General features: G+C 40.6%; 2 protein-coding genes across 4 annotated transcripts in view; one reads left to right on the forward strand and one right to left on the reverse strand.

Moving 5' to 3' along the window:
* The window catches only part of grin3a (glutamate receptor, ionotropic, N-methyl-D-aspartate 3A), a 61,728-nt gene extending 56,780 nt beyond the window's left edge, over nucleotides 1-4,948 (forward strand). The window contains exon 10 of the mRNA XM_034096283.1: nucleotides 3,113-4,948. Within this exon, the coding sequence (XP_033952174.1) occupies nucleotides 3,113-3,695 (583 nt within the window). The 3' untranslated portion in view covers nucleotides 3,696-4,948. The remainder of the gene's footprint in view (nucleotides 1-3,112) is intronic.
* Nucleotides 4,949-7,540: 2,592 nt separating this feature from the next.
* The window catches only part of plppr1 (phospholipid phosphatase related 1), a 48,180-nt gene continuing 30,152 nt past the window's right edge, over nucleotides 7,541-25,568 (reverse strand). The window contains exons 4-8 of one of the 3 annotated variants that reach the window (XM_034095397.2): nucleotides 21,007-21,139; nucleotides 15,768-16,018; nucleotides 12,733-12,909; nucleotides 9,456-9,587; nucleotides 7,541-8,949 (exon numbers count right to left, since the gene is read on the reverse strand). In XM_034095397.2, the coding sequence (XP_033951288.1) occupies nucleotides 8,917-8,949; nucleotides 9,456-9,587; nucleotides 12,733-12,909; nucleotides 15,768-16,018; nucleotides 21,007-21,139 (726 nt within the window). In that variant the 3' untranslated portion in view covers nucleotides 7,541-8,916. The other 2 variants (XM_034095399.2, XM_034095398.2) reach the window with 2 other exon arrangements.

Genomic DNA, 25,568 nt, shown 5'->3' on the forward strand with positions numbered 1-25,568 from the left:
AAACCGTCAGTGTTTGCCATCAAAGCTCCAGCTCGCCCCGTGTCTCCTTCATGAGTCGGTGACTCCCACTGCATTGCTACACAGACGTTTCTCCCACAGCAACATTATTTGTGAAACCACTGCTGATGGAGAAAAATCCATATTTATGAAATTGTAAACGAAGAACTGGAGATAATGTAATGCGAGGAATCTGGTGAAGTTGCAAAGTGGATGTAGGCGGGAGCAGATATCTCTGAAAAGGATGTGGACGATTGTGCGAACTGTATATTATGTTTGTATTTTGTAAGGAAAGACTTGAGAATATTTGCAGTTCTCCAGCAGATGTGAAAGCAACATTATATCCCGGTAAATGATAAGGTAGAAATATGCTGACTTGCAGCTGTGTATAGGCGCTCTGACATCTTCACATACATAATGTAAAACCAAGGGCCCTGTTTGTTTCCGACTGAGAAAAGTAGACGCCCTCTGATGTGAGTGAGAGGAACACTATAATGAGCTTTACGTTTACAAACTTATTTTCCCCACCATCTATGTGAATAATGACATAAAGGACATTACTTATTATTTGTATTTCAGCGTGCTTTTCATCTTTTAAACTCTTTGCAAGTTGCACGGCACTTTCTGACCTTGACATCATTATTTCTTCTGGGAATCTCTAACAGGGAACAAAGAAAGAGTTGGTGTTTTCATAATATATTATATAGTAAATTATCACGTCCATTCACATAATGAAAGTCGAACAAGCTCCTATTCCATATGGGAGTGAGGCAAGGACTCCTAAATGCTAAATAAATCAATTCAGAGGCTGGGTGAATAAGAATTATCTATATTTGCGTCACGTTTTGAGAACAGTGACAAAATGCTTTCAATATGAATGATAAAAAGAAAAAAGCTTATCAATCAATAGAAGTAAAAACAAGCCATTTAAAGGTATAAGATATCGGGAGGAGGTATTTAAAGATAAAAGCATGACGGAGTGTCTCTAAAGGTGACTTCCAAGCAGTTATCTTAAAGTCTGACGTGTCCACTCTCATTGAGACCTAATAGCACAAAAGCTAACTGAAAAACAACTGTTTCTGTCTAGACGTTTGAACGCCAACAAGGGACCTGCTGTTTTATTTCATGCCATCAAGTTCATACACTTACACCCTCACGTAATGCTTCTTAAGAATCTGAAATTGGGGTGATTATGTTGAGACTCTAGGCTAAAGCAATTTGATAAGTTTTACCTCATTGCAAAAGGATTCTCTCTTTCATTGCAGCCGTGATGTAAGCACAGGTGCCTTCTTGTCAAAAGTTGCAAACATCATTTTTAAGATAAGGTTCTTTTCATGTTCCTCTTCTCTGACGCCTCATCATTCAGGTGTCTTTGGATGTCAGTGCGTATCTCATTAGATTCTTCTTGTCGCTTTTTAATCGCTATGGAAAGCTCCTTTGATTCAGAGAGGTGAGGGGAGTCTCTTGTTCTACGTCTCTCAAATGAAATCAAGGTTATTTCTCCCCTTCATATCTGCTTCAATGGATATAAAAAAAAAAGTCAGAACTACCTTATATATGACTGCAGGAAAAAACATTTCTGTTGCTTTATGTAATAGTTTGGGAGATCCAGAGGCTTTAAAATGTTTCTGTTCATATTGTACAACCAGTGTACCATTTAAACCCAATAGTAATCTACCGTTCTTCTCAAAAAGCAACGTTTGAATGAGAACTCAGGATGTTGAACTTACTCACCACTTACCAGCCAAAACACCCCATAACGTTATTTTAATAAAGCACTAGTCTGCAAGAAATACCATGCAGTTCATTATGTTTAAGTCTGACTGTGTCTGGATATAAAATGGGGTTTTCTCTAGAGCTACTGAGATACGGTAGGTCTAACTATGCTAGACTTAATGTGCTAACCAACAGATACATATTTCAATTATAACTATATATGTGGAATCAAGTATCTGGATAAAGACTGAGGCTGCCTCCAGGAAAAACATTTCCATGGTTTTGAGAAGCAAGGACACTCTGATATGTTCACTAAACTCAACACCAGCCTTCTGCTTTCTTCCTATCAAGTTCTGATGCTGTGTGGAAGACACAAAATAGAAACTTTGGGCAAAAGTTCAAAGTGACTCGATGTGACAGGAGTTTCTTATGGTCAGTGCAATCAAAGGTATTGGTGTGACCAAGGACGACAATGTCAGGCTATTTTTTTTAAGGTTGTGTAACTTTGAAGCTCTATTTTATTTTACACATTTCTTTGTAAATAAAACCTAGTTATGCAGGGTGATTGAGTTGAAAAGACGGCTAGCAAGGGCTGTTAAATGGAAAATGATGGATCACTCTGTTGGTCCATTCCTACCTTGCACGAGCACGAAGAGAAAACATGCAGTTTGAGGGAATTTTCAAGCGGGAATACAACATTATTATATTATTGATATTGTGACTGACACCTCACTCCTCCAACTCACGGTGCTGCTGCTGGTGCTCATTAGGGTTAAAGATGAGGGTAGACCTCCAGGATGGATGGGAGAGGTCGGCCGGGGTCAGTGTGAGTCCAGGAGGATATTAATTGGACATTCATTCGTCCAGTAAGGCTTGTCATTCAAGGTCTACTTATTTGATCTTGAAAACCAGCATGTTTTGGGGGGATATTCATCATTGCTTATTTGCCTTATATGTGACATTATTAAGACTTAAAACAGGCTTCAGTTCATGCATGGCTGCTCAAGATGCAGCATTACAATCATCAGTTTCACAATGTTTATTGGAAGCCATTATAGTTGAGCTAGACAAATTATATTTTCTGGCCAAAATATTGGTGATGTGATCATTAGGGCAAGCTAGTCTGAGCACAATAGATGAAGATGTGCAGCTTCATGTCATCTTGGGGTCAATCAAATGGTTGGACCACAAAATCCCCACAAAATCTACTATCATATATTATAATAAGGGGAGAATCAATCATTTAACCTATTCAGACAATATTTGCCAGAAAAGCATGGACTTCCAATTAAAACAAGTCTAAGAGGCAAACGCTAGCTGCTCTATGAGGCTACAGTACTGCTTTGAGTTAAATGTTAACATCACCTGATATTTCTTTATGTATCTGTCGTATCTCCAGGTGCAATGAGGGAAACAACCAGTCAGCATGTTGGCATCCTTCAGAGTCGTCCCACTGCAACAGGCGTAGGGTCCTTCCACAAGAGATGCAGAATGACCTGGAGCGCCCAACCTCCCAGGAGCTCCCTGGACCACCACCCCCATCCCCTCAGTCTCATCCACATACGTTCCCCCTACTGGAGAAGCACCTACCCATAGTGACCAACACTAACGGTCGCTCTGACATGCTGGGGCGGGGGTTGGGCCAAGGACTTGGGCCAGGGCAGGGTGGCTCCGGGCAGGGGACGACCTCGGGCCCATGCCGGGCTCTGGGTGTGGGCGACTGCGGCCCCGGGCTGGGTGTGGGCAGGAAGCCGCTGGTCCAGGAGCTGTCAGAACTTGAGGGTCAGATCCTTGTTATCAAGCAGCAGCTGCAGACAGCAATGAGAAGGAAGCGAGAGCTAGAACAGTACCAATCAGATAACCAGCAAGCAAACCAGACTTCCCACAGTCAGCCCACTACTCACCAGTCTAACCAGTTTGCTCAGTATACCCAGCCCCACGAGCAGACTAACCAACACACAAACACACTACCCGAGTTCTGAAAATGTTCTCCTTTGTTCTGCCCAGACAAATGTGATGAGACATGGGACAAGTTTCCTAAAAGGTTATGGAAAAGGATCCTTTCATGAGTTTTGGAGATGGAGCCTTAACCTTCTGGAAGTTGAATCCTCCTCCGGAGTTCCCCTGATTGCCCAACTGAAACGTTCCCCAGGGATCCTGCTCTGTCACTCCAGTGGAACATTTCCTGACTTCTGGAACGTGTGATTCACTCATACGACAGCCATTGGACAAAGGTGAACCAGGGACCCTGAACCAAATCTGTCCTCACTAGCGTGTTGCTGTCACTGAACAGCTGTCCAAAGTTTCCTCTTCATTACCCTCGCATTCCCCTTTTTTTTTTTTACACCTCACTGATCCCTTCATTTTTTTCCTTTGACTTCCATTCCTAATGCCCTCCACTTCGTCCTTCTCATCCCTTTCCTCTAAGCCTTGTCTCTTCAAGGGTAAGAGATCTGCTTGCAATGATGATAAGCTTGATCACAGATATGAAGACCGGTATTTAAGCTTAATGGGCTAATTCACCTGAGTCTTATGCTGAGACTTATTGAGAGTGTAAATGACCTGAAGTTGAACCTATACAGTTAAGTCTGTATGGCCTGGCGCTGAAACCTTGTACCTTTGAGGAGGAAAGAAAATAAATTCAATTGCTGGTGATTGATGTATCGGTTGATTTGATTGATGACCTAATGAATCTTGCTTATGACAATGCAGCTAAGGTCATTTATTTCTCTTGCCACTTTTTGAAGGTCGTTGGGGCATCTGCTATGATGAAAGAACAAGGAATAAAAATTCAGAAATAAACGTCTTTATTCATCAAGAACATCTGGATGGCATCTTGTTTTGTGGATGTATGTTGTCCTGCACTTCACCGATGCACTTCTAGTTTTTAAAAGAAAGCTGCACCTGTGAGTCATCATTTAACTTGTCAGATTTTGATTTGTGGTATGGATGGTTTTTGTCTTCAAAGGTTTCAGTGTTATAAACACAGGATCGGAAAAAGTATTACAATCTGTTGTAATAAATCCAAGAGTCTTTTCAATCAGGGATCCAAAACAGGATATTTTTACCCACCATGTTGAAATCATACCGGTGCTCTCGCAATCTCTACCATTAGAACCACCAGAACTACGGTTTTGTTTTTGGTGCAAACACAATGTTGATTAGTGAAAGTAACATAAACATGGCCCACTGGTCAAAGTCTGACATTTTATTTGAATATGATGATCTCTCATAACCGAACACGATGAAACAGTCTCACTGTGAATTTTCTTGCATCTTTTCAGTTTGAGTTTGGATGTGTCCAATTATTAAAAAACATACCTCTCTTCTTTGCACTTAATTGAATTGAAGCATTTTCTTTTTCTTATGTGATTACGTGTAAAAATACAACTTAAAAAAGATAAAAGAAAGCAGAGCGTAGGAGGATAGTGAGGCTTTTAGCCTTGTGCATACTTTAGTTACATTAGTTTTAACTTATTTGTGCTTCCATAACCTTGGAACTGTTTAGAATCTTCTCCTTTCAGTTCTCTTAAAACATGATTTCAAAAGAAAATGATATTCCTTTTTTTACTGACTTGAGGGATGTGCTTTCACGCAGAGGTAAATAGTTTTCAGCTCATTACATCCAGGGTACACCAGTCAAACAGTGCATTAAGGATTGTTCTTACTGGAATATATTACATTTTTAAAGTTGGTCATTGAGATTCAACTGCAGTAACTAATTCCTTCCGATTTAAATAGATCCCATTATATTTTTTTAAAACACCCTGAAGCTACAAAAAAACCCAGTGAGTTTACTTTTTCCTGCATTGACATGATATTTGGTTGATGCACTATTCTTCATTCATATTGCTAGGGGACAGCCATTTGGGCAGGAAAGCGTACTCAGAAGAGCCAAGGATGACATTTTATAAACACATGGCATGGTCAAATTCTGCCAAACACACACACACACACACACACACACACACACACACACACACACACACACACACAAGCAAACACACACAAAATCCCTATCTGTTCAGCCAGTGTGTCTGCAGGGTAAGCGCAGGCTGTCACAGCTCAAATGAATACCTGACAGTGCAAAAGAGCAAGTGGCTGAGCACTGGCTGAGCCGTCAGCTTTCTTTGGGTTTGTGTGTTTGCCTTGCTCGGCGGTGACATAAACATCACAGCACGAGTAACAGGATGAATCAACAGAAAATAAGATCACGGTTTTAGCGTGTCTATGCTCATTCTAGCATGTGTGGTTGGACAGTAGGGTTGTATGGAGAGGAAATGCCTCGCTCATTGAATATACAACTCAGCACACGACAGAACAATGGGTCATATTGACTTTTTGGGGTCCCGCCTGAACATATGTTTGCTAATCCATTTCTTCTCATTTGTTCTCAGAGGCAATAAGGTAATCAGGCTTTCTGTTCACATTACACGCATTAGCATTTGTTAGTACACAAAATAAATGTCAGTTTGTTTTTTTGTTCAAAGACAACCCTGAAGGTTTTTTGGTCCTCCCAGAAACTTTCATTATCATGAACTCATCGCATCATGCTTGACTACATATTTGAAGAACATTTAAAGGTCTCCTATTATACTCTTTTTCATCAATATATTACAGGGCTCTGAAGTGTTTGATTCAAAATACCAAACAGATCATTGTAGCATCCCATAATCCCCTGTTTCAGCCCTGTTTAAAAAGTGCTGATTCTCTGTCTATTACTTTAGATGAAAAATAAGGAGCCCCTCCCCACGCCCCTCTGAGAGAGATTTGGTTAAAAAGAACACAATGGAGCTCTAGGAGGAGATTCAGGTGATAAGGTGTGGGGGGGGGCTTACCTTGGTTGGTGATTGGCTAATGGTTACACAAGCCAAAAAAAATCGTTATGACATCATAAAGTGGCCAAAATCTGATCAGCTCATTTTCAGACATTTTTACATAAATGGATCAGGACAAAAAGTGTGTGAATCTTTTTTCCTGAAACTTTCAGAATCTCTTTACACAGAGGGGACACATGTGTATAAAAGACATGAAAAAGTGGATTTTGCACAGTGGTGTTTTTTCCACTGAACCAAGCCCTTAGGAAACATCTATCGCTCAACTGTGTACTTCCAACTGCACCCTATAAATGTACCATCCTGCAAATATTCCCTCTGTGTACCATTCATTCCATCGAAACAATTGTCGACGTTACTCCCATTCACTTCTATTGAAACCATTGATGGCTTTACTCCAATTCAACTGAATTAATCCACGACCGTCAACCGTTGAGCAATTGACCCTGAACCCTGTGTATCATGTGTGTGTCATCCCTAAGTACATGTATAGTACAATATTACTACGAAAACCAGAAACTTCTTACAGATTCAAGGCAATTTTGTTTGACAAAATGTGATAGTATGTTAATGTTAACACACCTTTAGGCTGTTGATGTAGATGACACATGGTTTGAGGTTAGGTTGGATTTGTATTCAGCAGAATAATTACGGTTGGGCTGTCTGCACACACAACTCAGGGCACACACAATGGAGGTAAAGAAAATAAGTATCAAATACATATTCAAACAAACACAAGGGCAGACATGTTTTCCATTTTGTAGGCAAGGTAACTTGGTAAAACTGGGCAAACAGGATGGAGTCCTGCTCTCTGCCCTATTTATTTTGTATTTCAGTTTGAAATTAAAATTAGAGAGGACTGAAGCTGTTTATAACCCACTATCAGCCGTGTCCTCGCCCACAATGTTTTATAGGATAAACAAAGTTACCACTTTCCTTCCAGCACACAAAATGAATAAAGACACAAGAGAACACATTGTTGCTACTGACTATTTAATTTGTGGACAAACCAAGAAAAAAAAAATATATGTTGCATTTCAAATGAAACGCTTTTTTTGTTTTGAAAGTAAAAAGACGTTGATAATCACAATGATAATGAGCATAATTGAAATCATGAATATCTATAAAACATCTTGACTTCTCTCGTCATGCTGGGCGTATCTTCCAATGGGAAATGGAGTCACAACATTGCATCACAATCCACTGGTGGGTTGGGGGGGGGTGCCTCGAGGAGGAAAAGTGAAGCAGGAGTCATTAGCCTGGTTTCCATTAAAAGGGCTAGCCAGGCCTCGAGTAAATCACTCTCATTTACTCCAAAGAGCACTTCTTTCTCATTTCCTTTTTCATGTATTTTCCAAGGATGTATTTCACTGGGATTTGAGTTGAAAGTTATTCATACAGTCATACCAGAGACGTCTTCAGTTAGATCTGGCACAGGCTAGCCCCACTGGACCTCTTCATAGAAAGAAAATCTTATCAACATCACAGTGAATCAGTAAATAGGGGTGAAACACACTCATAATGAGAATTTCAACCAATCATATATCGTTGTGGCTGATGGCATGACACTTCAAGTGCCAAACCCCATTTACTGACTCTAAGGATGTCGCTGACTCTTCCTTTTCGCTTCCTCCAACAGGGAGAGGTAACGCTCCCCATAACACCTAAACTGATACCAAAACATATCCAGGTTTACACAGCAGGCAAACAGGTCCAAATGGATCATAATAATCATACAGATTGACAAAAATCTTTACAAAATATGACCTGACACGGTCAGTTAATGTACAGAGAGAGATAATAAAAAGAAGGATTCTGTCTTTTTTTCCTGTACAAATGACAAACATCACAGAACAACAACATCAATATTTTTTTCCATAGCACATTTTTTCAGACTGAGGGGGAATAGATGTGGCGATCGACGAGGCAAGTCACCTGACAGGATGTGATGTAAGACAGAGTGAGTTAGCCAACAGGAAGTGTGCAGGTTTAACACCGTCAGGATAGGCTACAGCACTCGCTCATACAAAATGTACAAAACACCGTCCTCTAACTACAAACAGCACACCTTGGAGGGAAAAAAACGTCTGATGTTTCAAATAGTTTCAATATCTGGAACAAAAATCTGTGCTTAAGTTTGCTTTGTGATATTTTTGATGCAATGGATGTGCCTTGGCAGGTAGAATTGAGCATAGCCCAACTTAATAAGAACCATTAGAAACATGGTGCATTTAGTCCCTCAGGTGATTTAAACAGATATATCAGCAGTGTTTTTTATTAAGCATTCGGAGCCACGTGGCATGCGTCCTCGTCATTGTGTCTGGAAGTGCTGTGGAGACGCAAACGTGACCCGGTGCTGCCCCCTTAGTCATGTGACCTCCGTCATCGATGCTGAGTGGTTCTAAAAACGGACGTGGAAGAATGGAGGAATGGAGAAAAAGAATAGGGATTGACAGAGATGAGAAGGAAGAGGAAAGGAGAAGGAAAAGGTGAGGAAATAAGGAGAAAGAGGGAAATCATTGTCCAACAGTATCAGGAGTGCTCTGTGTGTCTTTCTGTGCATTTGGAATGGAGGCAGGGGTGTAGTGCAAAATGTCATGCTTGTATTTTCTTCTCAACATGTGTCACTGCTTTGTATGGAAAGAAAGTAAGAAAGAAGGAAAGAAAGAAAAAAGACAGAAAGATAGAAAGAAAGAAAAAACACATGGTGACTAAAAACCCTTCTTTAGCCGATTGAAAGTACATTAAAACAAATTAGAGAATGGCAAATTACAGTAGACTAAGTTCCAGTTTTTTGTTTTGTTTTAAGCTTAAGTCTCGAGGGAGCTTTGCCAATTAATTGGGAAAGATAATGTGCATCATGGTGATAAAGTATCTCGGAAATCCAGATTAAGTGTTTTAAGGTACCTGTGCGCTGAGAGTCTCCAGAGGGCTCTCTACACGGGGGAAAGTCATCAGAGGCAGGCCACGGTAGTCTTCAGTTTTCTGTTTAGCCGCTGCACTGTGGACGCCTTTGAAGTTGTTCACAACACATATACCCTGTAAGGTATAAAGACAGTTCAACGTGAATAGCAAGGTAAGCTCACAAAAACACAGGTTTTAAATGAGGGAGTTTGGTAAGTGAGAACTTTGTCATTGATTCAATACATTTCATCTCAAATAACTCAATGTAAAAGCATAATGTGTACCCAGGCTAGTTTGGTCAAATAAATCGTTGATGTCCATTCCATTCAAACCCAGAAACATAACTTGCTGGTGGCGTGAGAGGAAAATGCAGGGGATCACTAAGGTCCGTCGGCTTCATTGAATTAGGAACATGAATGTCTGTACACAAATTCTCTAGAATGCATGGACATATCAGTCAAGACAAAAGAGGTGGTCTGACATTGCCGTACCTGCTGCGAGCATTTCTTAAACTGCATGCTGTCCGACATTCTTACCAGCTTCTATAAGGAAATACAAGTGTGTGTATATACACCGGGCCCCTAATTAACATTTGTACTTCCTGTTATCAGACAAAATAGTGTAATTCAACAGATAATACAGTGTTGCCATGAGACATCTGAATTAGACATGATAGTCATACCATTGTTTAAAAGGCAATGTCTCGTAGCATTAAGAAATGAACTAATATCACCTTGATTACCTTTAATCAGAAGGGCCTGCCAGCTCTACAAAATGCAGCCATCCTTTGACAGTGACGCTCTGGGTTGTTCGCCTTTGTGGCATGGCACTACGCCCAGCAGGCACAGTGAACTGCCTTGTTTCTTCATTCATGTGTCATAGAATTCTTATAAATTACAGTTACTTGAGAGTTCTATGTCAGGTTCTTCTACCAGTACAGACATCACCAAGGTTACTATATTTCTGTACTCCTCCATGGACTGTTTAATCAAAGAAAGCAGCCTGAGGGGGAATCCCCCTCTCCCCAGGCCAACCATGCCCTCGGGCCGTGGCAAAGGAGAAAATGTAGCGGGGGGATTCAGCGCTAAAGGATGCTGAAGCTGACTTCGTTCGTCGCAGTTCATGGACAGTGCTTCTCTACTGAACCCAGACAAAAGAAATGAATCACAACAGCTGGGCAAGAATCTAAGGAGATACTCAAGCATTACTGTTCCATCAACAAAAAAAACATTGATTCTTTCCTAAATGTCTGCCACAGGGAATCTAAGCAACTGACTACCTGTTGTTTCCACAAAACTGTTTTCATCTTCCCTTGAACAAAACCTTTTAAGCTACAACCAATCTTCTCTTCAAATGCCCAACATGTTGGTTTCCCCTGTCTTGTTTTGCTCGGCTGAAACGCATCCCTGAAGACCAAGGACGACTGCTTTCTATCCATGTTTGTACTCTGCCATCCATGCTAAGACAATCTGGGCCAAGCTGCCATCTTTTGTCTCTTGTGAGCAAAATGTCATATGGTTGCTGTTGTTGTGGAAATGTTGTAAAAATCTCTTACCAAAGGATCTAATTATACCAAGGAAACTAGGTCCGGATGGATCTAATTCATTACCTATGTTTCTGGTTTTCAGATACGCATGGTGGACACTCATTCTAGAATCTTACATCAAATATACAGCAATTTTACATATCTTTTAATGGCTTGAATTTATGGGTTTAGTTTGTAAAACATTTCAAATTCCAAAGAGCTTTGCTTCTAGCAGACCTGGCAGGCCGTCAGCATACGCCCATGAGTTGTCTTGGATCAAGTGGACACCTCTGTTTCCAACATTATTCTGAAGCTCCAGAAGCAGTAGCTTAACACTGATCCCTCAATCTCCTTGCAGGACAATGTTCTTGTAACACCAAAGGCAGCTGCTGTTTGAAGAGTCCATTTAGATCTCTTCACTGTCAGCACTGAACCACAAGGATTTGAGCTATACCTGCTTTCTTCTCTCTTTGTACCAATACATTTTCCTCAAGATGGCAGTCCGTCATAGCGCCTCAGTGTTCAGATGACAAGACCTTGATGAGCTTCATCAGAACCATTGGGGTCAGTGTGAAGTCAAAAGGCGGGCCTCTTCATTTGAATATAAGCTGGAAATGAACAGGTTCAAAACTGCTGAGGCTAATCCTAACCCTAACCCCAACCGTAAGCATTGGCAAAATGTTCAAAAAGATACAGCGATGTACAAGCAGGTCTAACAAGACATATGCAAATCATTGTCTCCTTGCTCAAGGTGCTAAGTAAGCCAGTAGTTCTTGCATATCACATAGGAAAGCCGAAGGATGTTGTATATGACATGCTCATTGAATTTTCATCCATAGATATGACTCTATCGGTGGCAATGTTGGTCTCAGTTTCTTGGCTAACCATTTTTTCTCCACACTGAAATGCCTACAAATATTGATTGCATTCAAATATGGTACCGACATTAAGGGTCTCCAGAGGATAGCGTATTGACTTCAGTGTTTCCTGTACTTCCGGCTTTCAAAATTATTGTAGTCTTTATTGAAAGCCAAAAGCCCTCAAAACCAGGAAGAACAATATATAACTTGTTATGGTACTGGTTCCAATAGGACAGATCACTGTTTCCCTACATCGTGAACACACCCACTATTTCAATCTAGTGTTTACCTCAACTTTCTTCTCACTCTGCCTTTAAATACCCTTCCTCGTTGATCCCAGCAGAAATTCAGGTGCCACCTCAGCTTTTTCCTGACTTTCTCTCTTCTCTTCCTTCCCCCAAATCAGCCAGTGAATCCCTACCCTTTTCCCTCTATCCTTACTCACCTGCAACTGAACCTCCTTCAAGCTTGGTATAAAGCGCCCTTCATCCTATTTCTTATCTTAACTCTTTCTATCACCTGTTCACACACTTCTCTCTTAAATGTCTTTACCATATAAGTGTTCAGGAACTCATTATACACAGAACTCCATTGACACATACACTATCTGGTATCTGCAAACACTTAAAAATATCACTAAATATCAACAAAAAATAATAATAATAATACAACAAAATGCTTTGTTTTTAGGGACATTAATTTGCATTCAGACTGACTAGGACTGCAACCCTGAATTTATAATTTAATTACTTGTTTGGGACAGTTCAAAAAGGAGCTGAAAATTATAATTTGAAAATAAATTATGACCAGATTAGACCTCATAATAATCAAAGTCACTCTCCTTCTCCTTTAATCCCCTCTCCCCAAACCTTTCTCTCTCTTCCATCGTCCTCACCAGAAACAGAGCGACGGCTGATCCCAGTATAAATCCGGCCACCACGTCCGAACAGTGGTTCCGGTACTCTGAGACTCGGTTGAGGCCGGTAAGGAAGGCCGAACAGAGCGTGCCCAGACAGAGCACAGGCTTGGCCAACCGGCTGGACTTGGTCTTGATGGTGCTGGTGATGTACATCTGGAAAAAAGACAGAGGGCAGATTTAATCAGCCTTCAATAATAAAAGTTCAATATTATGCCTGAAATGTTTAACTAGAGCTTCTGTATCAGAGACCATCTCCTGTTGAGCACCTGGAGTTATTCCCACAGGAATATAATCAAATATTTTACTATTTCATGAGAGCACAACGCCTCCATTGCAAAGCAAAACTGTTTGGAAAAGATGTCAAAACCTTACGTCATGTGAGTGAAATACCTCTTCAAAACAAAAAGGGTTTTTTACAAGGAATAACAGAGGAACCTTCTAACTGAGAGTGAGAGGTGTGAGAAGACTTTCAGCATTTAAAACAGACACTTAGTATTCCTACATGTTCTCACTTCTTGAATTTTAACCTCCTCCCACGCCAGATCGTGGAGTTCAAATCTTGTTTTAATCTACAACCTGTCCTTGCATTCCTCTTGCTTCCCTGATCAAATCTGCACTTCTGCTTTCGCATTTCATTTTCAGCAGCTGAGCCCCTGTGTCACCCCTATTTTAAACACAAGCTTATAAAAAAAAGAAGCCAATTTTCAAAAAATGCCTGAAGGTTTTATAAACCATTCCTCCACCCTTGTACAATAAGACGTTCCTCCTTTCCTATTCGTTCATCAAACATGGATGCTATGTACCACATGTTCATACCAAACTAGCTTATGCAAAGTAATGTATAAAACTTTAATCAGTTCTGTTCCAAACGTTGTATTTAGTTCCGATTGTTTGGATGTTGTGTTTACTGTTCCGAAATGTGTTCACGCCTAGATGTTAAATAATTACATTCTGTCCCGAATGACTAACTGTGGGGAAACAAGTACACTTGACATTGATTTTTAATTAACTGTGCTCCTGTTTTGAAGAAGAAAAAAGTGTTTACACTATTATGTGGGACTAATTGAAATTACTAGAACAACAACTGCAAACCAAAAAAAAACATTGGTGCTGAGGAAAAGCTTTGTTTTTGTATTGTATACTTAAAGGTGGCGTAGGTAAGTTTGAGAAACTGGCTCGAGATAAACTTGTTGTTATATTCCATGGAATGCTCTTAACATCCCGATAGCAATGAATATCTTAAGTGCTTTGACCAAAAATCCATAAAAAAATGTCATCTGTGGAAGCCGAAGCGCTGTAAAAAGCACGACCAATAATTTTAGCCGGCCCGGCTAAAATAACTGGATGGCATATCTGCCTGTCAGCCTTCCATCTGTGCACACATTTATCTCGTGCCCTCATTGGTCATGTGTGCGTTTGTGTGTGTTGGAGGAGGGGCTCTGTAAGGAAGTGGCAGATTTTCTCCGGTTGTGTATTTTCAAATTCTAGCGATCTCGAGCCGGTTTCTCAAACTTACATACCCTACCTTTAATTACATGTATGTCATATTAAAATCCTAATTTGATTTTAACTTTACTTTATATTTACTCAATATACTTAGAATCAGCCTTAAAACAGCATATTAAAAGGTAACATTTAGTTAATCATTTGAATAGCTCTTAATTTGCAAAGTTAACCTTATTATCCTCGAAAGCAGTGGTTTTCAAAGTGTGAGGCGCGCCTCCACGGGGGGGAGCCAAAGAGCTTCAGCGTGAGAAAAAGATATGAGAAACAGTGAAATCTAGCCAGTTAACTTCAGCTAATTTTATGCGAGCGGCAACATGGGTCGATTTTTTGGGAAGATACCTAAAGTGAGAGAGGAGACAGCGTCTGGCAGAAAACGGAGGAAGTATGACCACGATTATTTAAAGCTAGGATTTTCATGGACCGGTCCTGGCAGGGGCGGACTGGCCATCTGTGTGTTCTGTAGAATCACAGAACGGCCGGTCGTCAGCGGGCCGTTGACGGCCGGCTCGGTTCGCTGACGGCCGGCACCGCCCTTTATTTTAATTGTAATAATACGTACTTGGATCAAAAGCAAGTACCGGTCAAGGCTGCAGCCAGAGGATGATCTGCGTTTATTCCTGTCTACATTGCATCCCGCATCATCCGCCTGTACGCATCAAAGACGCAGACTCATTGTTCCCCACTAAAGTAGGGGTGAATCAGTGTAATAAGGAGGCAAAGTTGACGTTCAGTGAGTTGCCGGGAGCATATAAGGATTTATCTACGATGTTGAAAATGTTAAAAATGTTAATAAAAAACATTTAAAACATAAAGATAAAAAGGTTTAAAAAAGTTGTTGTTTAATTGTTTGTAGCCTTTATTTAACCAGGTGAAAGCCCCTTGAGATCAAAAGATCTCTTTTTCAAGGGTGACCTGCAAAATTAATTAATGTTTTAAGAAGGTGACGCTACTCAGCCAATCAAATCGGTGAAGTCAGTGAGTCAGCACGATAGATTCAAACACACACACAGAGACGAGACAAGAAGAAAGAAACATTCGGAGTAATTTCAAATGGCGTGCTCAAAAAAGAGAAAGGTAGACAGCGAAAAAATAGCATTTAATGAAACTTTCTCTTACTGGACCTCTTTGAAATGCAATTGAATGCTCCTGCATTATAGCAACAGCAACAACAACAATAATAATAATAATAGCAATAATATTTGGGGGGGGGGGCGCGGTTGTTCTTATGTTCTCTGAGGGGAGGCTCACCTTCACACACTTTGAAAACCCCTGCTCTAAAGGAAAACTGTTCTCAACTTATAACGTAATTAAAGTCAAATGGTCTTTTATGTATTTTATCTACTTGTGTCAAAGCAATATACAACATGTAAGAAAACATGTGAATTATTCTGATGTCTAAAAATGGAAGGAATATGGTGAGAAGACGACACCTTAGCATATGGTACACAATATACGATAGTACATGTTAAACTTCATTAAAGTGTCTACTGTGCCCTTTCTCTCACCGTTAGGTAAACAGCAGAGTAAACACTCAACGAAGCGTCCTTGGATGGGAATGACCGGCGAGCACTTTCCACAACAACGGGGTTCCCGGTGCAGATGTTGCCGTTGATGATGAACTGGTGATTAAAACGACACTCTGTGCCGGTGTAGTTGGGCTTGCAGACGGACAGGAAGTAGGGCGAGAGACCTCCCGTCACCACCTGGCCCGCGTTGACGAAGATGTCCGTGGCAAACAGACCGAATGCGAACACACCTGGGGCACAAAGAAACACAATGAGGAATTATAGCCCATTAAAACCATTAAGGACATTAAGACATCACGGGAAAAACTTTAAAAGCTTTGGTGCTATCACCTTATATCCGGGGTTAAATTGGCCTGTGACCATGTGGCTCCCAGCGCTGGCACTTAAGCTCCCAACTGTCATTAGACAGAGTTAAACCCCAGAATATCTAATGTTAAAATTATTCCAAGAAAAACGGTGGAACTTAAAATGCAAATTGTATCGATTTTGCATTCATCATGAAATCTTGGTTCAAAGTTAATAGGGAAAGGAAAAAAAGAGTGGACAATAAGCAGGGAAAGAAACATAAACGCACAGAAAAAAATCGCCTCTTATATGAATGATTGCACTGACACTTTCAGCCCACCAACCCTGACCAATGTCTGCGTCTGCATTCCTTTTGCTGTGAAATATGACTGCTGATTATCTGGCCTGCTTAGCCATGAAATTACTCTGCTTTATATTCTCATCCAGTGTGGGGGGGGGGGGGGTTAGAGGGCTGAGGGTGCTAGTGAGGGGTACAGGGACACGATTGTGTGAAGGGCATCGTTGAGGGAAACGGAGAGGGGGAATTAGGGTGAGAGGAGAGGAGATGGGAGGGAAAGGGAGAAAAGCCCCAGTGATCCTACAAATTTGAGAGATTGTCCGGGAGCAGATGGCGGTATAAATCACGCAAATTGCCTAATGAATGTCTGATGAGTGTTTTATAAATTGGGGATATTATATAAAAATGAACAATACGGATATGATTGCGCCAGGAAAGTCCAACCGCCGACCTCAATTACTGGAACAGATAGCAACAAGTCTGTCAGTTTGCCCAGTGCAACACGAGCTGTGGGGCTGTCAAAATTAAGATTCAAAGTCTGAGCTGGATGTGAGCTCTTTTAGAAAAGTGATACAGGTGTGAAAGTTACAACTCTTACAGGAGGTGTAAAGCAGCCCCATATATTGCCACTATATGATGCAACGTGTTTGATAAAGATGTTTCAGAGGGGGATGTAGTTAGAAAAAGAATCTACAGTACATGCATCACGGCTGGACTAGATCCCAATTGGCCCTTCACTGAAGAAATCAGGCCAGTTTGCTGTCTTTAAAAAGCCTCAAAAGCCTCAACCAGCAAGTTTATCCTGAGATCGGGTTTAAATCAAAGCAGATGGTGCGTTCCACCAATGAGGATCCAATTCAGCAAAATTGGAAGGGCACCTGGACGCCAACATCGTCAATCTTGCAATGTGTATTCGCTCCTCTATATCAGATTCACTCCATAAAAAACGAATAGGTTCCCCCTTGGCCAATGCTCCACCATTTTACCAAGAAGATTGGGCCAGTTGCTTGTATGCTATCCTTCTGATTACTGTTAAATAAACCTTAAATATAATCTCCTTGGCAGTGCTAACCAGTTTCAATTAAACAACAGATGTTTTCCCCAAGAGTGTGAGCTTTGGTTTTCGCTCTGCATCCTCAGGGTTCCTCCTCTAGCCCAAAGACATGCAGGTGACGTTAATTGGAGTCTAAATTGCCTATTGGTGTGAATGTGAGCGTGAATGGCTGTCTGGTTGTCAGGTTGTGATTGACTGGCAAACTGTCCAGGGTGTTTCAAGTCAGATGGGGTCGGCTCTAGCTATCCGCGAGCCTCTAAGGATAAGCAGTAACAAATAATGGATGACAGATGGATGGTGTACCAGCGTAAACTCTAGAGGAATAAAAACAAACCAATATTCATCCTTTAAAATGGATGTACATCGGTATTAAGTCTCTGTAATGTAAAATTGTTCACAAGAACAAGGCGTATGTGTTTGCAGCTGTTGACAAACTGTACAAAAAGCCTATTATAAATGCTGAATGCAGCCCAGTAGAGATGTTAAGATTCACCGATTCGCATCGGTGCACCGGCATAAACGTTCAAGATGCGAGTGCACCGGTTGAAAGAGTGCACATCGGCTACAGTTTGGGTTGAACCGGGTTAACTCGCGATGCATCGATTGCGTAGCGTCTTTGCATCGGTAAAAAACCGATTCATTCATATAAAATCCCCTCATCTTGTCAACGCTCAGCAGAGACGATCTTTGATATTTGCTTCGCCACTACGGAGGCCGATAGTCTCAGTTATCAACACACACGGAAGTTGAGGAGAAAGAGAAACACAGCGCACCGAAAAATACCTACAAATCAAACGTTTAGCAACACTTCGGATTGTTCAAGAAAGACGGTGTAATAATCCTTTTTGCTATATAGTTGACCGCAGGTCATGGAGAGTAATAAGGTATCCGTAGACCTTTGTATGAGGTATCTTTATTACTTAACAGGTCTACAGCCATGATACATAGATCCTCCTAGATGCGGGCTTGCATACACACAGTATCACTCCGCAGCCGCACCCCATCAGTAACGTCCCTGATGGTATATGTGCGCGGCACTATATACTACAGACGGTCAACTTGAAAATAAATCGCTCGCAAATTGTTAACGATGCCGAGCCACTTTAAAGTACACAAGTAGTACGAGGAACTTAGCGACGCACATAAAGAGGCGACAAGGGGTCTGCGGCTGAAAAGAGAAACCTGAAAGTTAGTGAGGTGTTCTGTCAGAGAGAGTGGGTGTTTAGTTTACAGCAGCCTGTGACGGCCACTGGTGAGTTAGCCTATGAATGAGTGTTAAGCACATCAGGCTGGCAGCTTTATGGGCATTGCACTATGGTAGCTGTTATTTGCACATTGTTAATCATGAGGCCAATGCATCCTTACAATTGTTTAACTGTGAGGTGTTATACAATTGTACTGTAGCCTACTCTGGAGAGCTTTTAAAGGTACAAAAATAAACGGCATGATGGGGATGTGCAGTACCAAATATGTAAGCACTTTTTTGTTAATGTATGATTTGCTGCATATAAGGAATAAAACAAAAATCCTCTGTCGTACCATATTGAAGTATCATTATGTTTGCATAGTGTTGAATCGCACCGAATCGCATAATGTTGAATCAAATCGTATCGAACTGTATCGCAACAGGGGTGAATCGTATCGCATCGCCTGGTGTTTCAAATGTATCGTTAATGTATCGTATCGTGGCAACGTATCGAGATGCGCATCGCATCGGCCTCAGTGATGGAAATGCACATCCCTACAGCCCAGGGATCATTTAAGATAAGATAAGATAAGATAAGATGAACCTTTATTAATCCCCGAGGGGAAATTCAGTTGTACAAAAGCAGCAACAGGGTAAGCGTGAAAATAGTACAGCAAAGATTCACACAGATCAATAAAATCTAAAATCTAAAATAAATAACATAAAATCAAGGAAATAATGATAATAATAATAAAAGACTATAAAAATAGGAGATATAAAAATAAGAGTAAAATAACTGTCAGCATATATACATATTTCGTCATCATCTAAGTTATAAAGTGCATAACAAGTTAAAGTGACAAGTTTAACATGGGTTGTGAAAACAGTATATATTTATGACCAGTGATTTAATTTGATTTCTTTCTCCTATTTAACCCCTTGTTGTGCAGCCTGATGGCTACAGGCACAAAGGACTGTCCGAGGCGCTTGGTGCGTTGTGGTGGAGGGATGAGTCTGTGGCTGAACGTACTCCTCATCTTCACTAAGCCAAGCTCATTGCCTATATCTAATGGGAAACACACTATAACTGTATGATCTCGAACCATATCATCATTTAAGGCAAGATTACGCTGTGTGTACTAGGAGGAATTTGGGGTCAAACTTGGTGATGTGATTAATTGGCCTTAATTTTTTTTAATGAATTTTGGATTCCTAGTTAAAGGGACCATATTACGGAAGAAGAAGCTGCCATACCCCTGGCTGACCTTGTTAACCTCATCTTGTGAACTCTCTCATTTCGTCCTTCACTGTGCATCGACCAGTTTGTGAAACAACAGAAACATTTCCGATCCCGTTGTATATCATGTTATTCGTAGTTTTGTGATTGCTTGAAGAACCCATGTGTCGGTCCACTGCTTACAGTACATTCCCCATTTTCCTTTCCCTCTTTTTCCTTTTCAGCATAAATTAGTCCTTTTTACATGATGCTGGAGGTGTTTCAAACATCAGAACATCACACAACAGACTGATCTTAAATACCAAAATCTTCAAGCTGTGATTCATCAGGGTTACTCTTAACATTTCTAGCTTTTTGCGTCGGAGCTCCCCTCGCAGGTGATTGACCGAAGCCACATTCTGTCAGCTTAGCTGTGATATACAGCATGTTGCTTCCTGGATAAGAGCTTACAGAAAACTGTGAAAGCCACATTGGAAATCCTGATGTTATAGATGTATTGTTTACTGTGCTAATAACCTCATAAACTGAGCTTGCATTGACTTGAAACAGCAGAAGAAACGAGGCTGAAGACAAAGCATCTTAGTGTCACTGCGATATGAATGTGGATGTGATCGCTGAGAGCATACAGTCCTGCTTTTGAATAATTATGTTTTTGGTAGGTCCAAAAAACACAACTGCCTAACATAATAACACAAAATAATAAGCAACCATCTGAACACTCCCACACCCACTGACTTTATGTGTTTCAGTAGTACAAATGCCAGGAAAGAGGACTCAGCCAAGGACACAGAGGGACTGAGCACCCAGAGGCCTGTTGGTGCCTCATGGTTTCATCTTATTCATGGTGAAAAAAGTTTGGTAAAACATATTCTGTCATAGTTTTGATGAACAATCAAGGGAATAAGGGAAGTTATCCAAATTCTCCAGACTGTTAAAAACTGGTATACCATCACCAACAACCTCTATTTAGCTTTTTGTGTGTGCTAAAAGATACAAACTTTAAAAAAGGTTGTACTTTGGTGCCCATGTGTACATATGAAAGGCACGCATGCATAATCTTCATGTGTGCGTGAGTTATTTCTCAACCTGTAGTGGCTAATACCTTGATCCGCATGAAGGAGCTTAGGGCAGTTTGACATTATTGGCACGAAAACTTACCTACGAAGCGTACGATGCGACGTACAAGGGGGTTGAGGTAACAACAGTCTCCTGTCACAATGGTTTTCTCCTGGGCCAGGAGAGCTTCCCTCGTCGATTTCATCACATACATGGACACCTCTCCGACAAAAATCTGCACACAAAGACACGGAAAATGTCAGAGAGGGATACAAAAAATAGGACGAAATTTAGATAGAATGGCTAACAGAGAGAAGGAAACATATAAAACATCTAGTTAGGCATACTATATAGGGAAGAGGGACATTTTGCCCCTGTCAAGCCTGTGAACATAAACCACTGTGTCTTAATGTAGCCTTCGACAGGTCCATTATAGTTTGGACATTACATCAGGTCTAATGGAAGAAAACGCTGCTGGACAAACACGATGAAACTCATCGCTGACCGCCTTAGGTGATACAGGCTGCTACGAAAATGTATGTGTGTTTATGTGCAAGATCGTGTGTGCATACAGCGTGTGTGTGTTCATGTGGTTTTGTATTTGGTGTGTTTGTAAAAGATAGGATAACAAAACTCCTGTGTTTTCCTCCACCTCCTGTATGCCTTTTTATCAACAACATGTTCATTTTAACCAACTCATATTTTATATATGAGCAGTGGAAGCAGCTGGTTTTTGAAAAAGAGTGAAAAAGACTGCGGCATCCACATGAAAAGGGTACAAAATCAATCCTGTGGATTCAATCCTGTCAACATAAATACGACAGAATTATTATTTTCAAACCCGTTTTTCAACTCGATGATGACAGACAGAAAAGCATGCAAACAACAATTGAAACTCCCTTAAATGCATCATGACAGAATAAATATATATATAAATATACATATCGACCCAGAAACATCGGTCTTCAAAGGCTACGCAACCACAACAAAATACCCTTTATCTTCACACGGTGTGAGCCTGTTAAAGGCCGGCAACTTGTGTCATGTCAAAATGTGTTTTTTTGGCAGAGGAGGGTTAGTGTAAGCGTAACAAAAAACACATTTGCTACAGGCTATAAATATTGGGCAGTTAAAAGGAAAAGTTAATGATCTGAAAGGCAAAATGATTCATGGGGTTATTTAAGCATTGTGTATATCACATAATGAAAGTCAATGTATTAGTTTGCTTGACTTCTGTTTGAAGTATACATAGGCAAACAGATCTATACTATTTTTGATTTTAAATATATGTCAGTTAACTACAGTATGAAGGAAGCTCAAGTAAATGCCAAACTTAAATAGCTTTATTAAAACAAATCTATTTCCTTCAGCTCCTTTAAAATGCTAATAAAGTGAGAGTCATTTCCCTGATAAGTTTCCCTAAATGATGACTTTGACCTTTTTTAAGCAACTACTAATTGCCTTGAAGTATTTGTCTCACTAGAGTCTGCCTCAGCCCTGAAAAGATTAGCTACCACTGACTGATCTTCTTATTTCAGCTCAAGTGACCCCCACTCTGCTATGTACACGTCAAGAACTGAACTGAACTGACTGGAAACAACTATCTCAAAATGTAATGTCAGAGAACTCGCTAACAACTCGGCATTTAACTGAAACTGTGTACTGTCTGAGCAGAAAATGAAAAGCTTGAACAATTACTAATTATTAGAGTCGTTTGCTTGACATTAAATTAAAGAACAGACTTCTTGCAATGTCACTTACAAAAGTGTAACGGATTTATCGAGCTTTGGTCTGCAATACTGTTGTAAGACCATCATTTTGAGTTTCTAAAATGATAGACAGTGACCGCCCACAGTGTTAGGGAGAACTTTTTTTGTATGGGTTTCACGTTTTTATTCACTTACATATTAAATGTGACAACTGTCCCCTGTGGAAAACCATTAATGATTCATGGTGCGGTTCCCTCCATCTTACTGGCTGCCAAAAGTCAGAGATTTTTTGAAAAATAATCAAGCATGTAGCCTGAGGCAGCAGAAAACTTTTCGTGATTGTTTACAAGCTGATAGTGTCAAATTCCTTTTTGAATTGGAACAAAAACAATTCTTAGTATTTTAGTTTGAAACTGCTGTTCATGTCCAACTTATTCACTTACTTACGTTGTTACGTTACATATTGTATATCTTAACTTACGCATGTAACATAAGCTATGTCAAAATTATACACATATTTAACCAAAACCATGTTTCACTCCCTTTTTTATCTAAAGCCCTGGAGCGAGTAGTCTACGCCCAGCTGCAGTCTTTCTTAACCACGCATGGAATCCATGAAATGTTTCAGTCTGGCTTTAAACCCATGCACAGTACTGAAACACCCCTTTTAAGAGTTTTTAATGATCTGCTCCTAGCCGCCGACTCAGGTGGCCCATCTGTCCTGGTGCTGTTAGACCTGACAGCTGCCTTTGACACTGTGGAAACACAATATTCCCTTCCACTGCTACGCCGACGATGTACAGATCTATCTGCCTCTCAAAGCAAATGTCAAACACTCACTACAGCAGTTGATGGACTGCTTAACAGAGATAAAATCCTGGATGAGCAAAAACGTTCTCAACCTCAACGAGAGCAAGACTGAGGTTATCTTTGTTGGACCCCAACCTCCAGCCTCTCAGGTTGATATTCTGGGCTGTCTCAATAAAAACATCCTCTCCTCTGTCACGAACCTTGGAGTGACCTTCACTAGCACTTTTAAATTCGACAAGCAGGTCAGCACCGTAGTCAAATCCTGCTTTTTTAAAATAAGACTATTGGCCAAAACCAAGTCGTATTTATCTTTTAAAAACTTAGAAAGGGTTATTAATGTCTTCGTAACCTCAAGACTGGATTACTGCAACGCTCTATACTGTACGTGGGTACTCAATTAGACGCCTGCAGCTACAGTAGTCCAAAACGCAGCTGCACGTCTTCTGACTGGCCACAAAAAACGTGACCCCAATTCTGTCCTCACTACACTGGCTTCCAATTCGGTTCCGAATTGATTTTAAAATCCTTTTATTTGTTTTTAAGGCACTAAATGGGCTGGCTCCGGCTTATATAGCAGAACTCCTCCATCGCTACACCCCAGCCAGAGCTTTAAGGTCTGCTGACCAGCTGTTGCTGATAGTGCCCAAGACCAGGCTCAAAACCCGAGGGCACCGAGCCTGCGCAGCAGCTGGCCCCAGGCTCTGGAACACTCTGCCCCTCCATGTGAGGTCGGCCCAGACCCTGGGGTTTTTTAAATCTACTCTTAAGACACACTTCTTCTCCCTGGCCTTCTAGTCAGAGCGGAGCACGACTCCTGACTTTTCCCTTTGTTTTTTGTATATCTGTTGTAATTTATTGTCTTTTATTGTGATTGTAGTAATGTGTTTTTATTACATGTACAGCACTTTGGCTCGACCAAACATCGCTTTTAAATGTGCTTTATAAATAAACCTTGATTTGATTTGATTCTTAAATCCTCACCAAGTAGTTATTTTGTCCAAACCTAAACAAACTAAAGTTTTACAACAAATTCCAGTTGTCAGTACGCTCTGTTGTTTTAGTGGCATTAGAACAGACCAATTCTGCCGTTTACGTGTTCTAAACATTGTTTTGGATTTACCCCGACTTAACAATTTGGTTAATCAATTATCTGACAAAACCACTGCACACATCCAATTCACCTTAGCACAGTTGACAGAAAAGTTATAGCAACTAACCGGTGACCATAGTGAATTAGTTCGCATTTAACTACTCAGGAGTCTTTTGAGACCAAACCAGAGCCGAAATAAAAGGAACTAGTTTCCTCACAGCAATGGATGGCTAAAACTAGGACACATGTTGAATGTTGCTTCATATCAGCTTGAAGTGTAAATAATAGGCAGCTGTTAGCTCAATAACTTAATAACAACTTAATAAGGTGATAAGATGTAAAGCTGCTGTGTTAACAGCTTGTTATGCATCCCAAAAGTGAAGAAAAAATCAATTATCGTGGTTTAATGTATTCTTAATGAGCCTATTCTTTTCAGTATAGCCACCAAGACACCCATAAAAGGAAGTGGAATGAGTTATCGAGGACCTGCATTGGTATGGAAAAAAGGCATTGGCATTTTTTTACTTTTTACCTCCATCTTTAGAAAGAATTTATCTTGAGTAACTTCTAAGTAATTCAGTCATAGGGGTTTCAGCACAGTAACTCTAATTTCTCAACCACCTGTTTCCTTTGGATCCCCGCTGATCACACAAGAACAACATCATGCTTTTCATTTGGTGAGGGATGAAGAATTTACTTTGTGGGTGTCTGTCCTTAACAGGCATATAGACCGTTGCATCAGAACGACCCATCTAACCTCTACAGCCTCCCATTGGTCCGGCCATGTGAAACATTCGGAATAAATTACTGTCTTCCTGCTAATTGGCCAAAATCCCAGCCTTGTCATCATTAATTCTGATTGGCTGCTCTTTGGTTTATATAACGCATACACCGACAGAGCGATATACAGTGTGAAGCGCAACTTAAGCACCTGACACAGCACTCTCAAAGGGCACAATTAAAAAGTTTTGGATGGCACACGGATGGATAAAGAGACTAAGGCCACATATAAGCCAGTGAGAGAGCAAACAAATTGAAAGTCGGAAATGACCAGC

This window comes from Pseudochaenichthys georgianus, chromosome 12 (genome assembly GCF_902827115.2).
Source record: "Pseudochaenichthys georgianus chromosome 12, fPseGeo1.2, whole genome shotgun sequence".
NCBI classification, from domain to species: domain Eukaryota; kingdom Metazoa; phylum Chordata; class Actinopteri; order Perciformes; family Channichthyidae; genus Pseudochaenichthys; species Pseudochaenichthys georgianus.